General features: G+C 35.8%; 1 protein-coding gene across 7 annotated transcripts in view; it reads right to left on the reverse strand.

Moving 5' to 3' along the window:
• Positions 1–19,176, reverse strand: part of KIAA0825 (KIAA0825 ortholog) — a 443,396-nt gene that overhangs the window by 251,810 nt on the left and 172,410 nt on the right. For all 7 annotated transcript variants that reach the window (XM_037733314.1, XM_037733312.1, XM_037733313.1 and 4 more), the window contains one exon: positions 10,490–10,669. In XM_037733314.1, coding sequence (XP_037589242.1) covers positions 10,490–10,669 — 180 coding nt within the window. The remainder of the gene's footprint in view (positions 1–10,489; positions 10,670–19,176) is intronic.

The raw sequence follows: 19,176 nt of genomic DNA on the forward strand, positions 1-19,176 counted from the left end.
AGTTATAAAAGCCTAGCAGCCACGCAGAGTATGTTCTGACCTATCTACATAGTCCCAGTCTCCCAAATTGTCACTATTTGCCTTGTCTGGAATAAGTGCTGTTCACAATGCTTATCCTTATTCAAGCTAACTCAGTGACTGAACATGTCCTATCCCCAGGATGTTTTGTCAAAACAGTCAGCAACAATGGTTTAACTGTGTGGCTGCCTGAGGTAGTAATACTGGTGGCAAACAAGAAGCTTTCAAAAAAGAAAGAAAGAAAAACTGAGAAATGAGATGTACATGTACATAATGGGGAGGAATTTTGAATATCTCTGCTATACTCCTGGGGATCTAGAAGGAAACACACATACAGGACTGTGCACATATCCAAGAAAGTCCTGAGAAATCCTTAATCTCTCACCTCTGACTAGTCTGGAGGCTCCATGCAAAAAGATGTAAAGGCTAAGGAATAGTTGCAAACTATGTGTGTGTTGGGACGTGCCTTCAATTCTTTGGTAGTTTACAACAATTCTACTCCTAGGTATAGACCTAAAAGAAGTTTTTTTAAATATTCACACAAAAACTTGTATGCTAATGTTCATACCAGCATTATTCATAACAGTCAAAAAGTGAAAACAACACCAATGCCCATCAACTGATGAATCAATAAGCACTATGTATATTTCCATGTAATGGACTATTATTCAACAATAAAAGGAATGGAGTTCTGATACATGATAAAACATGGATGAACCTTGAAAAAATATATATATATTTTTTGAGACAGAGTTTCGCTCTTGTTGCCCAGGCTGGAGTGCAATGGCATGATCTCGGCTTACTGCAATGTCCGCCACCTGGGTTCAAGCAATTCTGCCTCAGCCTCCCTAGTAGCTGGGACTACAGGCGTGCACCACCATGCTTGGCTAATTTTTTTGTATGTTTCGTAAAGACGGGGTTTCACCATGTTGACCAGGATGGTCTCGATCTCTTGATCTCATGATCCACCCACCTCGGCCTCCCAAAGTGCTGGGATTATAGGCATGAGCCACCGCGCCTGGCCGAACCTTGAAAAAATTATACTAAGTGAAAGAAACCAGACACAAAATTCACATACTGTATGATTCAATTTATACAGAATGTCCAAAAATGGCAAAACATAGAGACAGAGAATAAATTAGTAGTTGTCGGTAACTGGGGAAGGACTGTTAAGTGTACAGGGTTTCTTTTTGGGGTGATTAAAATGGTCTAAAATTAAATGGTGCTGGTGGTTTCACAGTTCTGTGAATCTACTAAAAACCTCTGAACTGTGAAAATTTTACATTTAAAAGGATGAAATTTATGGCATATAAATTATATTTTAATATATTTGTTATATAAATGCAATTCCCTCTAAAAGGACACACACACATTAAACATTTGTCATTAATATCATAATATGATTTAATTAGAGCAGGAGGTCAGAAGACTTTTTTCATAAATAGCCACATAATAAATATTTTAAGCCGTAAGACAGATGAACTTTTTTGCAACTACTCATCTTTACTGTGGAAGCACAGAATTATCCACAAATAATACATAAGTGAATAAACATGGCCATTTCCCATAAAGGTTTATTAACATGGTGGGTTGGATTTGGTCCAAAGGCAATGGTTGGCCAACTTCTAGTTTAAATACCTTAAAGGTTTTCCTTTGGGACTAGATGGGAGCTAGTCTGAGAGATTTTGATGGTAAGAAGAAAGGGAGAGATAATTTTGGAGTATAAATTCCAGTGGAAAAAAGACAGGACTGGGTGGAATTTCCAACATAAAGTTTTTGTCCAACCAGAGTTAATCTTTTTTAAAATTTTATTTTGTTATTATTACTTTATTTTATTATTTACTTATTTATTTATTTGAGACAGAGTCTCTCTCTTGTTGCCCAGGCTGGAGTGCAATTGCGTGATCTCAGCTCACTGCAACTTCTACCTCCTGGGTTCCAGTGATTCTCCTGCCTCAGCCTTCCAAGTAGCTGAGATTACAGGCACCCACCACCACATCCAGCTAATTTGTGTGTCTTTGTGTGTGTATGTATTTTTAGTAGAGATGCGGTTTCACCATGTTGGCCAGGCTGGTCTGGAACTTCTGACCTCAGGTGATCTGCCCACTTCGGCCTCCAAAAATGCTGGGATTACAGGCGTGAGCCACCATGCCTGGCCCAGAGTGAACCTTGTGCTGGGAAAGAACCAGAGGAAGAAAAGAGGCACAAACAGGAATTTAATGTAAAACATTCTTCACCATAGAGCACTGCATTAACTTACAGAAGAACAGAAGAATGAATACTATGAAAATACCTTAAAACTATTAAAAAAAAATCAATCTCTGGTGTGAATTTTTCTTGTAATTTGTTCATTCCTTTTTAAAGTACAATTGCACAAAATAATTATGAAGGCTGATATAATTTGGTTACTTAGCATAGTAAATATCATGTAACATATTCAGTTGTTCCTAAAAGTAGCTGTATAGCAAATAAGTTATTCTCAAATGAACTACCGATTTGTGGTATGAATATATTAGTGGCCAAGAAAATGATATAATTAATAAGTAAAAAATAGTACACTGACAGTCCTTCATTTTTAGGAATGTTACTTAGGAAATTAGTGTTTTCAGTCAATAGCTGATAAAGCCAATTCCAAATATTTTATTATGTGTCTAGTAGGCTTGTTACCTGAGATAATCACGTTATTTTAAAAAATGATTGTAACTTTGAAGAAGAACTTTTATTTTAGTGATAATAAAGTAACTGGTCCCAGATTCACTCTCCTGCCATGAAAGCTAGAAAATAGGGAAATATATGCAAAATAACTATTTTCATATATTAGGCAACAGGAAACACTATAATTCCCTTTAAAAGAAATCAATTCAGGTAAAGTCTGAATGTATTTCAGGGTCACAGTTCCAGAAGCCGAAAGTCAAGCAAACCATGAAAGTCTCACTGAGATGAAGAGACAGAGGAGGATGGCAGCTGGAATTTTCTGAGAAAAATACCAAAGGGATGAATCTACATTGGGCAAGAGCTCCAGAAATCTGTATAAGTTTTCCTTTCTATCTTACACAGAATAGTAGGCTGGCAGTGGAAAGGCTGACTATAAGAGGCCAAGTGAAAAACAACTACTGGGAAACTGTTAGCTGAACAATTCTCAGAGTTCATACAGGACTGGTAAGGTCTGAGTTCAGACCAGAGAGGCAAGACTTCATTGCATATCTGACATTCAAAGGACACCCAAAAAGGTAATGTTTTAATAAATGGGCTAAACCAGGCCTAGAATAAAAACTACTTAGATCTGTCCTAATAAAGCTTGAAAACAACTATCTCTCAAGATGATCAAGGTGATACACAAGTAACACAATACAACAAAATCAGTAATGGAAGAAAACAAAATCTAGAGACTCAACAACATAATGCTGATAATGTCTTGCATCCAATAAAAAATTACCAGACATAATGTGATTCATAATCAAGAGAAAAGTAAGTCAGTAGAAATTTACCCAGAAATGAAAGATATGATGGAATGAGCAACTAGGGTTTAAAACAGACATCATATATGTATAAGAATATTTAAATGAGAAAACACAAAATATGAACAGAAACTACATAGAATTGCTAGAAGTTAAAAATATCTGGAATAAAAAGTCACCATATAGTCTTAATAGTAATTTAGACACTGCAGAAAAAAAAAATTACTGAAATTGAAGATACAATAGAAAGTATCCAAACAAAAGAACAGAGAGAAAGAAGGTTAAAAAGCAAAAACAATAAAGAAAAAAGCAAAGAAGAAGAATACAGCCTCAGTGACCTGTGGGACAATGCCAAGAGGCATAATTTACATGTAATTGAGTCCCAGAAAAAGTGGGAGGGGAAGTGAAGTGGGGCTAGCAAAAGACAAAATATTCCAAGAAAGAATGGCTGAAAATTTTTCAAATTTGATAAAAATTAAACATCCTTAGGTCCAAGCAGCTCAACAAACCCTAGGAAGAAAAAATACAAAGAAAATGAAAACAAGGCACATCATAACCAAATAACTGAAGAGCAGTGACAAAGAGAAAAGTCCTTATCTACTATAAGACATATTACATAAAAGAAAACAGATACTGTAAATATTTCCACTGATTTATTGTCCGAAATGATGCAAGCCAGAAGATAATAAAATAACATCTTTAAAGTACTAAAGGAAAAATGAAAAAGAATTTTAAAAATCTGAACCTAGAATTCCATATCTACTGAAAAATATTTCAAACCTGAAGACAAAATACTTTTTGACAAGCAATCACAAGTTAAAATAAATTAATGCCAGAAGATTTGTAATGCAAGAAATGTTAAAGGAAGTACTTCAGGTAGAAGGGAAATGATACCTATTGGAAACTCAGATCTACACAAAGAAGGGTGTGGAAATTATAAATATATGGATAAATATAAAAGTCTTTTAAAAAATTTCTTTAAAATATAATATTGGAGCAAAAATAAAAACAATTGTAGGGTTTATAATATTTGTGGAAATGAAATGTATGACAACAATAGAATAAAAGATAGGGAGGAAGTAAATGGAAATGCAGCATTGTAAGGTTCTTACATTAGATGCAAAGTGGTATAATGTTATTAAAAAGTCAACTGTGATAAGTAAAGATACTATTGTAAACCCTAGAGCAATTACTAAAGTCAATAAAAAAGCCATTAGAAAATGTAAAATGGAGTACTGATAAATACTCAACTAATCCAAAAGAGGGCCAAAATAGAGGGAAAATGAAGATTAGATGGAACAAATTGAAAGCAGGTAACAATATAAACCTATAGTGCCATGTATCATAATAGAGAGTGCAGAGATAGATGCATCTGCTTGATCACCTGGTCAATTTATTTCTGACAAAAGCATTGAAGTAATTCAATATATAAAGAATAGTCTTTTTAAAAAACTGGTTCTGGAAAAATTATATAGCCAAATGGAAAAATACGAACCCCAACACTTCTTTCACTATACCAAAAATCCATCATAGAACTAACATAACTAAATCTATAAAACTGCCAAAAGAATTCAGAGGAGGAATATTAGTATAATTTAGATAATCCAATTGGGACACAAAAAGCACTACGATTTAAAAAACTGATAAACTGGACTCATCAGAATTATAAACTTCACTCCATTAAAAGACCTTGTTAAGAAAATAAAAAAGTAAGCCATAGACATGGAGGAAATTTTATCAATGTATGTATAAAATGAAGAATTTATGTGCAATATATATAAAGAACCCCTTACAACTCAGTAAGACAACCAATTAATAAGTGGACAAAAGTTTTGAATAGATATTTTATAAAAGAATATTTTCAATGGTCACTAAGAACATGAAGAGGTGTTCAATGTCATTACTCATGAAGGAAACATAAATTAAAGCTTCATGAGTTCATACTACCTACCCCTTAGAATGACCAAAATTAAGAAGACAATTTCAAGTGTTGGCAAGAATCTGGAGCAAACAAAATTTTTATACATTATTAGGCAAAATATAAAGATATATGACTACTTTGTGAAACAGTTTTGTAGTTTCTTTTTCTTCTTCTTTTTTTTTTTTTTTTTTTTGAGACAGTGCCTCACTCTGTCACGGGGTTGGAGTGGATGCAGTGGTGTGATTTTGGCTCACTGCAACCTCCCCCTCCTGGATTCAAGGGATTCTCATGCCTCAGCCTCCCAAGTAGCTGCAATTACAGGAATTAGCCACCACACCCAGCTAATTTTTGTATTTTTAGTAGAGACAGGGTTTCACCATGTTTGCTGGGAGGGTCTTGATCTCCTGACCTCATGATTGGCCTGCCTCAGACTCCCAAAGTGTTGGGATTACAGGCTTGAGCCACCAGTAGTTTCTTATGAAGTTAAAAGTGTACTTATAATATCACCTAGCATTTCCACTTCTAAGTACTTAGTGAAAATGAAAACATACATAGTTGACCCTTGAACAACACGGGTTTGAACTGCACAGGTCCACTTATATGGAGATTTTTTTCAATCAAATGTGGATTGAAAATACCATATTTGCAGGATGCAAAACCTGCATATATGCAAGTTCTGTAGGGCTGACTGCGGGAGTTAAGTATATGTTGAGTATATGGATTTTTTTTTATTAAGGGGAATGGTCCCTAGAATGAATTCCTCACATATACTGAGGGATGACTGTAGCCACACAAAATTTTTTTTTTTTTTTTAATTATTGAGATGGGGTTTCACCATGTTGATGGGGTCAGGCTGGTCTCGAACTCCCTACCTCAAGTGATCCACCTGTCTCGGCCTCCCAAAGTGCTGGGATTACAAGCATGAGCCACCACGCCTGACCACAAAGACTTATCCACTAGTATTCATAGTAGCTTTAATCATTGTAGCCAAAAACTAGAAATAATCAAAATGTCTGTCCAACTGGTAAGTGGATAAAAAAAAATACTACCCAGTGAAATACTGCTCCACAATGAAAAGAAATTAACGATAAACATAAAATTCTTAAAAACATTAAGCTGAGCAAAAGAAGCTAGACACAAAAGAATACATAGATTTCCACTTATACGAGATCGTAAAATATCAGAAGTAAACTATCATGACAAAAAGCAGGTCAGTGTCTTCCTGGGGCTGAGAGTTGAAAGGTGGATCAACTGCAAAGGGGGAATGAAAGAACCTTTGAAGATGACAGAAAATATTCCATATCTTTATTGTGGTTGTCACATAGATTTATACATTGAGCAAACTTACTGAACTTTTAGCTTGAAATAAGTGAATTTTATTATATTCACTCAATAAAATATTTTAAAACATTTTTTAAAGTTACAGGCAAACGCCTGTAATTTCAGCACTTTGGGAGGCTAAGGTGGGCGAATCACGAGGTCAGGCGTTTGAGACCAGCCTGGCCAACATAGTGAAACCCTGTCTCTACTAAAAATACAAAAATTAACCGGGTGTGGTGGTGTGCGCCTGTAGTCCCGGCTACTTGTGAGGCTGAGGCAGAAAAATCACTTGAACCCAGGAGGCAGAGGTTGCAGTGAGCCAAGATTGCGCCATTGCACTCCAGCCTGGGCTACAGAGTGAGACTCTGTCTCAAAAAAAGAAAAAGTGGATTGCAAACAAACTGAATGGTGACAAAAGGCTCAGAATAAATGGTTAGTTACAACACAGAACAAAGACAGCCTTTCAATATGTGAAAGGTTACATTTAAAATCTGCCTACACTATGCTGCAGGTATTTATGTAGGTGATAGAGCCAATCACTGTGCCTAATAGGAAGGTAAAATACTGTCAACTAATTTTGGCAACAAGAAGACAATTTAGCACGTATATGCTCTCTAAACAACTCTTCTTAAATGCCTTTATGAGGCTGAGGAGGAGTAGAGAACCAAAGTGGAAACCCTGGATCTCAACATTTATTTGGGAAATTTTCCTACATTATTGAAAGCTTTTTTCCCAAAGTTTGTGAGAGAGTTAAGAAAACTGATTCGGAAAACAAAAGTAAGCTCAATGCCATATCGAGGCTCCAAGTGAACAATATTTGTTGAGTATATTACTATCATATTAGATGGGGCATTTTTGACAGTATTTGCCTCATTTACAAGCCTGTTTTGACATTGTCTGAAAGACCAGCTGAAGTAACCTATGCTTGGATATTTTCATTTGTCTAACTGTAAAATGCTTGATTTACTTTGAAAACATATGTGTCCAATGATTGTTCACAAATTTATTTCTTATAGAGTGCATTGGCCTTAGAAACGCCCACATTAGGTCCCTAACTTAATTATGTTTTGTATTTATAGCTTTTGCAGTAATCTTAAGTGGGTATTTTCATTCTTGTCTTCCCTCCCTGGCGCATGTCCACCCTAAGGAGCTACGTGTTAGATAGAATTCTGATTATAAAATCAGACTGTATAATTCGTTACTGAATTCATATGTATATAAAAGTAGTGTCTCAAAAAAATTTAGTCTAATAGAAAAAAAATGAGAAATAACATGGCCTAGGATGGAGTCCCCAACCCCCAGATTGCAGACCAGTACCAGTTTGTGACCAGTTAGGAAATGGGCCACACAGCAGGAGGTGAGCAGCAGGTGGGTGAGTATTACCGCTTGAGCTTCTGTTAATCATTAGTGGCTTTAGATTCTCATAGGACCGTGAACCCTATTGTGAACTGCGCATGTGAGGAAACTAGGTTGTTTGCTCCTTATGAGACTCTACCCAATGCCTGATGATCTGAGCTGGAACAGTTTCATACCAAAACTATACCCCTCCTGGTGGAAAAATCGTCTTCCATGAAACTGGTCCCTCATGCCAAAGAGGTTGGGGACTGCTGGCTTAGGAGAGAGGCAATCTGGTTTCCTGTGCTAAGTCTGTCCAACTTAACTGGAGGACAATCTTAGGAAACTCTCTTAATATCTCTGCTTTCTGTTTATTCAACAGTAAGATGAAGATACTGACCATTTCATCATTGTCCTTTTACCCTAAAATGATAAGACTGTGATGTTTTATAGGTAAGCCATGCTGAAATTATAGAGTGATTTAGCAGGAGGAAACTCCAGCCGTGAAGTTTTAAAAAGATGTACTTTAGTTAAGCTGGTAGGTTAATTATCTTTACTGAAGCATAGATCTATTATTAATAAAATGTAAATATTATGGGTTTATGACTACGTCCCAGCTGTATTTCTTGTAAACATGTTATGTTTTCAAATTAAAAGTCATAGTAAAAGGCTTGATTTTGTGATGAATTAGTACCTTGTATTATCTTATTAGGATTTTCAAAATAGTCTTGATTACTAACAGAAGAAAGAAAAAGACCTTTTCAAAGACGTAAATAGGAGAGAAAAGATAAGAGTTCAGACCCTCATGACCACTGCAGGTATCAGGTTCCAGAGAATATTTAATGTTTATGGAGCAACAACTTGTACAAAGGATAGGGGAGTTTCACCCATTTGAAGTTCTGCCCCTTTGAGCTTCCACACATAATTCAGACTCTGAATATATGCAACGTCTGTTTCCAGAGACTTGTCTGACCATTTGGAGGAGGGTTTTCTCAATATGCAGTTGGAGAGAAGTCAAATTAGGAGCAAGAAACAGTTTCATTTTCCCTCAGCAGCACCTGAAATCCATTAATATCCTCTAGGTCATTTTCAGTATAGTTTTGTGCTGAGTATCAAAGATGGTTCAAGAACCTAATACTTGAAGGATAGAGGTTGAAGCATGAGGGTCATAGATTCTTTATAATCTTATGAGAAAATCCAGCTCTTACTTTCCCAGAAACAACTAAAAACAGCAGAGGGTGGTAGGAATTTCAAGAACTTTTTTCTTTCAATTCAGTGAAGACTACATCAGAAACACAAGCTCCTGATTCCATCTTTTTACCTAGAAATATGCCTTTCCTTTGGGGAAGCAAGAAGCCATAAGGGAATGCATGGAAACTAGGAAATAACACTTTAAAAGGAGATCATTATTACAGAAACTTTAAATGACAGATTTGAATTTTGAAAATCATAATGTGAAGTTATCTATTGCTATTTCATAGGGATAATGACCAAGAGAAGATGAAACATAATGACTTTAAAACAGCTAGAATGATATGCAAGTAATATCAGGAGGATAGTCAAAAAGTCTAGGAGGAATGAAACCATGATTATGAACTAGTTGGATCTTTTATATGGAGCCTAGGAAATATTTAATGAAAATTCAGGTTCCAAAGCAGGATATAAGAGAGTTTATAGGTTGAAAACTAAATGTAAATGATAAAAATCACTATTGGAATAGCAGGATAATAATAATCATCATCATTGTCCAAGTTTTCATCCTTTGTTTTCCCAAGATATTAAATATGAAAATTTAAAGGCAGAATATTAAGGATGAGACAATGTGGGAATCTTTACACTGGTCAGATGACAGGCAGCCCGTTAAAATCTCCTGTTCAAATATACAACCTGCATTGTCTTTATTATCCTTTCTAGCTGTAGGAAGAAGAATAATGCAGATGGGAAAAATATATTCGCTCCAAAGGGATCATAGGACATGCTTGCCTTGTAGAGAGACACGTTATGGTCATAATAATAAATGCCTTATACATTTGAAGAAATTGACCAATAGTGCTGTACATTAAGTTGCTGAATAAATGCACCCAAGAATCACAAAATACTTTTCACATCTTACTAATATCTTATATGCTTAATAGCAAAACATAATCTGTGATAAATATTAAAATAAATTTTTATGATAGAACTTTCCCTAATCATTAAAAAAAGAAAATATTTTCCTTTCAATCTCACTTCCATCTTGTCCCAAAGTATATGTAATTTTACAGGAACTAATAATTAATGATTTCCAACAGAAGGCTTTATACTGAAAAAATGTAAGGTAAACTTTTACAAACAACAGATTCAGCAAAACCAACATCAATACAATTTCTAAACATCTTTAAAGGCATATATAAGTATCTATAGAACATTTCTTTTACAAATAGTAAATGTCTCATACCTGGGATGTTATACAAAAAGTCCCACAACTGTTCTTCTTCCATGTAGCTCACAAAAACATTTCCAAATGTTTGTGGAGAAAAACTGCAATGGTACAATACTTTAAAGATGGCTTCTACCAAGCTGGCTTCTTGGTTCAGGTTATTTTCTGTGTCAGAAACTTGTTCTTGAAAGGTACGTTCTTGAAAGGAATCAAAATGATTTAGTAAGGTATCAGTGACTATGATTAAATTCTTACCACTTACACAAGCATGATGCTGTGGAAACGGTTTTTATTAATATTTACATCATAAGAGAATTACCACATTATTTCAGATCAATGGTCCATCCAACCCAATATTGTTTCTGAGATATCCATGGATATTTATGGAAAAAATAAACAAAAACAACAACAACAAAAACCTGTGAGGACCACAGTGACATCACTTCAAAGGTCAGTGCTAGTTTCCCTGTATGTCATAAATCTTCTTTCTCTTAATGAAAACTTTTTTGTTTCTTTTTCTAATTTAATAATAATAAACATTATTTCTAAAAAAAATTTTTTTTAATCTAGACAACTAGGAACACTAAAATTGTACTATGGGAAAATTCACATTTGTAGTTTTTCCAGAATTATGCTATCAATTCTACAAACAAATTTATGAATGTTTCTTAAATCCACAGACCTTGTCATATCAGACTGAAGAGTTTTATTAATTGGTTCCACAATAAAACTATATATAGAATTCAACAAAAATTGGGCCATTTAAACTGTCCGTTCAACCCTCTTCTGGCTCCATAATGGCTTTCTCAAAGATCAGTAATCAGACATTTCTATACTGTTGCATTTATAGTTTGGATGGAAAGGTGAAATAATAATTTCTGTTTTCTATACATAATAAGCATGAGATGTCTGCTATTATAATAAACAACATATTTATAAGGTTAAAGATAACAAATTATATTTTAGCTCTTATATTTTAAATATCTTGCATAAATGCAATCTAAAGTACTTCAAAACAAATATATTTTTTTATTCTTGCTCATTTGGAATATCATTACTTTTATGTTCCTCTTAACAACTATTTTTCTGTGATTTGATTTTGATGATCTAAAGGAGCTCACTGTTATCTTCAAACTAAGAAATAACACCATAGACTTTATGTGGGGAACATTATTGGTTTTGCTTCCTAATACCCATCTTCTTTCTTTTCAAAACAAGTTAGTTTTCCTTTAGCAAGATATCCCTGCCTCTATCTGGGTCCCTCACCCCTCCATCCTCTCAACCCTCCCTCCACCACCCCCCCTACCTCACACACTTAGATTATTTGGTTCTGGTGAAGCTGACTCTGTCATCTGGAGTGGGCACATAACCAAGGCCTGGCCAATCAGACCATAACCCCTTGCATCACAGTGATTGGTTCAGGAATGGGCAGGTATCCAATGAGAAACTTGTTTAGGATTTTTGCTAGAATTGTTGGCAAAGCAGTGTTCTCTTTCTACTGTGGTTGTTATGCTGATAGAAAGTATGCTGAAAGTTGCTGAAGGCCATTTTGGGGAAAAATTGATTAAGAATGAATCTGATACAGTAAGAAGCAGAACTAAGAGAAGGAGAGAAGATTTCTAATGAGATAACACTGTTTGAGAACCTGGATCTAGCAATGCCTACATATTTATGCCTGCTGAGCTGATAAATTCAGTCCTTCTACCCCCTTTTATTTTCTTTTGAGACAGGGTCTCACTTTGTCACTCAGGCTGGAGTTCAGTGGCATGATTATAGTTCATTGCAGCCCCAAACTCCTGGACTCAAGTGATTCTCCACCATCAGCTTCCCAAGTAGCTGGGTCTAAGGTGTGCATCACCACACCCAGCTAATTCTTTTTTGTTTTTTTGTAGAGATGGGGTCTTGCTCTGTTGCTCAGTCTGGTCTCAAATGCCTGCCCTCAAGTGACCCTTCTACATCAGCCTCCCAAGTGCTGGAATTACAGGCCTGAGCTATCACACCCAGCCAATTTCCCCTTTTTGATTAAACCAGGCTAATTTGGATTTCTGTTACTTGCAGTCTAAAAGTCTCGACTTTTCCCTCAAGCATAAAATGTAAAATGGCAAATATTCCTAATCCAGGCTTTCATAATTTAATATTTTATCCAAATAGTCTCTGCAGTTCCCTCTTGTTTCCACTCACTCCAATTCATCTTGCATAAAATTATCCATTATCCTCATATTATTCCTTTTTTTTTTTTTTTTTTTTTTTTTTTTTTTNTGGAGTGCAATGGCGCAATCTCGGCTCACCGCAACCTCCGTCTCCCGGGTTCAGGCAATTCTCCTGCCTCAGCCTCCTGAGTAGCTGGGATTACAGGCACGTGCCACCATGCCCAGCAAATTTTTCGTATTTTTAGTAGAGACGGGGTTTCACCATGTTGACCAGGATGGTCTCGATCTCTTGACCTCGTGATCCACCTGCCTCTGCCTCCCAAAATGCTGGGATTACAGGCTTGAGCCACCGCGCCCGGCCATATTATTCCTTTTTTTAAACTTCTCCTTCCTCCACTGTTAAAATTTCCTTATCCTGATTGAGGATCAAGAGTTCCACATTCTTTTCCCAAATTATGTTCCAATCCCCAAACATCTGTTCTACTCAGGGGAGTTTATTTGCTTGTAAAGGTACCCTCCCATCTCCTTTTCTTTTTCTGTGCTATAATGTCCTCCTCCAATAAAATTGTCATGATTTAATCAATACATTATTTGACTAATCAACTGCTTACTAAGTGTCAGTCATCATACCAGGCGCTGAGGCCATCCCCTTCCAGGGATTTAAGGACTGCATATATGTGTATATTTTGTTGGGGGTGGGGAGGAGATGACAGACAATTAAAAAATTATTACCTGTTACCACAACATAAGGAAAAGGTGAGTGACCATGGATCTGAGTTTGTCTGGGGCAGTCCTGGTTTAGGTCTGTTGCCCTGGTGTAATTACTAATGGCATCCTCTTTCACTTTTAAAAGTGTCTCAGTTAGGATGATAAATTATTTGATCATCTTAAGTCTAAGTGCTTTAAGTATGAGGCACTGTGGAAATGCAGAGGATGATGCTTTAAATTTTTCAGGGAACGTGGATAAGTTACGAAGCAGATCATGTTTCAGCCAAGTCTTTAAGAAGGTGTAGAAATTTATCAGCATGACAAAGTGGGGAGTACTTTCCAGGAAGACAGAAGAATTGGTGAAATGTTGCCAAAGACAAGCAGTGCTCATGTGGCTGAAGTGAGTCTGCCATGAGGAAGGTGGGAGATGAAGCTAGACAATCAACAGAGCATGAATAATATACAGCCCTGTAAATCATGCAATGGAAATGCAGATGCCAGGGTGAATATGAGGGATAGTTCTATGGAATGGGTGGTGATTTTACCAGTTTTTCAGATGAACAAAGTAAAATGAAGAGAAATTAAGTAACTTGTCCCAAGGTCACAAAGATAGCAAGAATTTGTTTGTGCTGTCCAAATTATATTATAATCCCAAATTTCTCAAAGCCTGCTTTAACATTTTATTGACAATAGCCACTGAATGCAAAGCACTCAGTCCAAACCATGTATATGGTATGTGGTAATGTATTGCCTCAATGCAAAATTCTTTAATTTCATATAGAGTGCTACATTTTCACATATATTGCCTTGTTACAACCTAGTACTATTTTACTACATGACTTTCTATGGGTGTGCCTCTTGTCTTTAGGTATCTTCCAACCGCACCTGAATCAGTGCTACATGTTTAATATTAAAGAAGGAAGAAAAGAAGGAATGTTTACTACTAAAGAAGGAAGAAATGTTTTAATACTGTTTTAATACTAAAGAAGAACAAAAAGAAGGAAGTAAGGCAGAAAGAAATAGATTGTTTTAATACTGAAACAATGTTTTAATGCTAAAGAAGGAAGAAAAGAAGGAAGTGAGAAAGAAATACATCTCTTGAGTATTTTGTGTTAGGTTTGGCCCATCTAGAAATTGATATTTCGGAATGGCAAATAATTACTTGCTAGTCGTAACGTTCAAATATTTTTTCCCCTAAGCCTCATCCCCCCCACATCCACTGTATCCTTTCTTTTCACCTACTCCTTTAAAATCTTCTTTTCTCTTGACTTCCTTGCAGCTATGCTTTCTTGGGTTCAGACTTCCTTTTTGGCATATCTTTTCTGGTAGCTCTTCCTCTTTTATTTGGGGTTGGCACATTTTTTCTATAAAGGACCAGATACTTCAGGTTTTGCAAGCCATTTGGTCTCTGTGTCAACTACTCAACTCTTCCCTTGGAGCACACGAGCAACTATAAACAATATGTAAATGAAGGATCAAGGCTGTGGTGGACTAAAACTGTATTTACAAAAACAGGTGGTAGGAAAGGGCATTTGGCTCATGGGAGCTCTCCCAGAGCCATGGCCTTAGCTTTCTTCCAGCCTCACTGCTTTCTACTTGGCTTAGCGATTCTGTTACCCTTTGACTTGAAAGATTCTTCTTATGCAGAACTTTTTCCAGATTATCCATCTCTGGCTCTGACCTTTCTTTTTTATGCTCATTGCCGTGTTCCCTAGTTCTGTCTAGATCACCATCATATGCTCATCTCCAGGCTCAATGCCTTAGCAGTATTTTTTCCTTCTCTGAATTGTTAGATGTAATAAAATAAATATCTCTACCCCCATTCTCCTTTTCAAAATGAATCGAATGTTCATTTTTTTTCCCCTAATGTGTCCCTTCTTCTCTGATTCTAATACTATTAATATAGTTTAGGTTTTCTTTTCCTCTTGTTTTAATCAAAATACTTCCCAAAATATATATTAAATCTAAACTCTTCTAGCTGCCTTTTAAGTTTCTCCATAATGCCTTACATATCGGCCTGATGATTTTCTCTGATTTCCCAATATTCCAAGATAATTTTTACTTTGAGCCTCATTCATCATCTAATAAGGCCTGGCTGGACAGTAATGCTTATCAGATTCCAGATGTTTCTAAGGTCTGTGCCCTGGAAACCTGGTGAAAGTCAACATCTTTGCCAGGTGCTCATCCATAAACATTGTTTTTCCTTAAGTTTTTAATTTCTTACACAATTGGGATATTCTTCTTGTGCTCTCTTTCATTCTTATATTCCCCTATTCCTTTCAAGATGACTCAGCTATAGTTTAATTATTTTAACCTGCTCTTTAAGTTAGTCCTGATGGAGTTTAGGATGCACTATCCCCAAAATATGGCACCTTAGCATTTGAGAAAACAGCATTGGCAGGAAGGTCTCTTTGACCTTCTCCTCCCCTTTTCCCCTGAAACAGACCTTAAAGGAATTCTGAGTTTCCTCTAAAGTAGAATATAAGACCCTCATTCGAAGACGTGCACTCCATATAGCTGGCAGAATGAAATGTCCTCATCTTGAAGACACAGGGACACAGAGAAGAATGTGAGCAATCAGACCTTGCTAAATTCCCCCTGGTATACGGCCATGAAATTATACTCCCTTTGTCCAATCATACTTCTGCCACACTGTCCATTCTTTGTCACACTTAAGCATAAAATAGACAGGTTTCCCTGTGTCTTCAGGTCTTCCTTTCTGAAGGCTCCCATGTCATGTAAAATTGATATTAAATACATTTGTATGCTTTTCTCTTGTTAATATCTTTTATTATAGATGCCTTAGCCATGAACCTTGCAATGAGTGAGGAAAGGTATTAGTTTTTCTTCCCTATAGTCCCTTACCCTTTCCGCAAAATATAGGTCTAACTCTTTCATTTTTCTTTCCCTCTGCCTTCTGGACCAGACATTTGTTTTTCTAATATAAAATTCTCCCAGTGTGTCTTTATGGAGTCTTCTGTAGTGAAAGAGATGAATGTCAGTGAGTTCTAGATCTGCCTAAAATATCCATTGTTCAATGTCATCCACTTTGCCTCCCTCAATCGATAATTTTACCTAAGAGGTATTCTCCCATTACAGCAACATCTAACCCACTCTGGACTCTTGTATGTTCTTCCCATTAATATGAGTCACACTTTTGGTCTCACCCCACTTCTCATTTTCTTGGTATTAACAAAAGAGAAGTGACTCATCTGAGTGTTGAGTTTAGGAAAAGGAATTAGGTTGGCTGTCTTAGCCCAGTTGGCTTTTCTCTTTTGGGGTTTCCCTAACTGCAAAGGCTTGCATTCTGGCCTGATCTCCTATCTGTTAAGGTCTAATAGGGCAAGCTCTGCCACTGCAAGGAAGTCCTGTAGTTTTCAGCTCTTTTGGTGATTTAGGGAGTAATAAGTAAGGTGTTGTGGGGTTGGAGGTATGGAGGGATAAGCTTAATTCTGGAAAGCAGTATTGGCAAGCCACATATTTAAAGCAATATTCTCTGACCCAGATTTTAACAGTAAAAATCATAGTAATAAAGATGCTACTTTCAATTTCATTTGCCTTCTTTGTCAAATGTTTCATAGATTAGATAAACAAATGTCTTCTCAATAACACTGAAGGGCTGCATACATTATTTTAAACTCCTTTTGAGAATCTCAACTTGTTCGTGCTTCAAAAGAAGGGTGGTTTCAGGCAAGAAACTCAACCACCAACCCACCAGGAGACTGTATTTATTGGTACCAAAGGTTTACACATACATGGTACACTAGCACTTGGCTTTCCCAGCCTGCTTAATTTTTACTTTCTACTTTCTACAAGAATGTTGTTAATGACAAGCTCCTGCTGAGACACTAAAGTGGGCTTGGCAGCATTGTTGTAGAAGAGTGCCATAAGCTCAGGGACTCTGAATTAACCAGGCACTAATGAGCATCCCTCACCAAAGGGAAGAGGCTGACTCATTTTCAATCCAGGTATTAGAGAGAAAGTGTAAAAATAGAAATTATAGTATGTAAAATAAGGATACAAAACTTAAAACACCAGCCAATAAATTAAAAAGAGGTGAAATAAGAAAATTATTTCAAGGAAACACTAAATTTGGATGTCACAGCTTAGTTCACTGTTAAAATTAACTAAAATAAAATTAAAATCTAATTGGAAAATTAGTTTAATAACATTGCACTTTGTTGTATAAAAGGCTAATGATATATGTAAATATAAGGACCTATCATTCATTTATAAAATTTTCAATTAATAGACATTTTTTTCACAGAGAGGCTATAATGGACCTGAGCAAACAGGCCTTGCTAAGTTTCTCCCAATTTACTGCCATCAGATCATACTTCCTGTGTCCAATAATACTTCTGCATAACTGTCCATAAAAAATACAGTTTGTCCTGTGTTATTGGGTCTTCATTTTGGAAGGCTCTTGTGTTATATAAAACTTATACTAAATATACATACTCTTCTCATCAGCACATGGAACATTCCCCAGGATAGACCATATGTTAGACAAAATAGGTCTCAACAAATTTTTAAAAATAAAAATCATAACAAAGGAGTAAAACTAGAAATCAATAACAAAAGGAATTTTGGAAAGTGTAAAAGTATACATGGAAATTAAACAACATCCTCCTGAATGACCATTGGGTCAAGAAAGAAACTAAAGAGAAAAAAAAAATTCTTAAATGCAAATTTAAACACAACATATCAAAACCTACAAGGTACAATAAAAGCAGTGTTAAGATGGAAATTCATAGCAATAAGTGCTTATATGAGAAAAGAAGAAATATGTCAAATAAACAATTGAATGATGCACCTCGAGGAACTAGAAAAAGAACACACATAACCCCAAATTAGCTGAAGGAAAGAAATCATAAAGACCAGAGCAGAACGAAATGAAAAAGAGACTTTAAAAATACAAATGACAAGTGAAGAAAGGTTATTTTTAAAACATAGAAACAAAATCAATAAACCAAGAAAGAAAAAAGATCCAAGTTAACAGAATCAGAAATGAAAAGGAAGACATTACAACTGATACCACAGAAAGATACAAAAGATCATCAGAGATTATTATGAATAGCTATACAGCAACAATGGAAGACCTGGACGAAATGGATAAATTCCTGGATATATATAATCTATCAAAATTAATTCAGGAAGAAACAGAAAACCTGAACAGACCAATAACAACTAATGAGATGAAAGGAGTAACACAAAGTCTTGCAACAAAGAAAAATACAGGACCAGATGTTTTCAGTGCCAAATTCTGCCACACTTTCAGAGAAAAACACCATTTCTCTCAAACTATTCTAAAAAATTAAAAAGGAGGAAAATTTTTTTCTTAATGCATTCTATAAGCCAGCATTACCCAGAGACCAAAACCAGACAGGAACACACAAAAACAGAAAACTACAGATCAATATCTTTAATGAACATAAATGCAAAAACTCTCAATAAAGTGCCAGAAAACCAAAATCAACAGCACATAAAAAAAAAATACACCTTCATCAAGTGGGATTTATCCCAGGGATGCAAGGATGGTTTAACATACATAAATCAATAAACCCTATACATCACATCAACAGAATAAAGAAGAAAAACCATATGATTACTTCAATAGACAAAGAAAAAGGATTTGAAAATTCAGTATCTCTTTGTGATTAAAAACTCTCAACAGGCCAGACATGGAGGCTCATGCCGATAACAGAGCTTTGGGAGGCAAAGATGGGAGGATCACTTGAGGCCAGTCATTCAAGACCAGACTGGGTAACACAGCAGTACGTTGACTGTACGAAAAAAGAAAGAAAAAGAAGAAAGAAAGAAAGAAAGAAAGAAAGAAAGAAAGAAAGA

Source organism: Cebus imitator, unplaced genomic scaffold, assembly GCF_001604975.1.
Source record: "Cebus imitator isolate Cc_AM_T3 unplaced genomic scaffold, Cebus_imitator-1.0 Scaffold515, whole genome shotgun sequence".
In the NCBI taxonomy this organism is placed as follows: Eukaryota; Metazoa; Chordata; class Mammalia; order Primates; family Cebidae; genus Cebus; species Cebus imitator.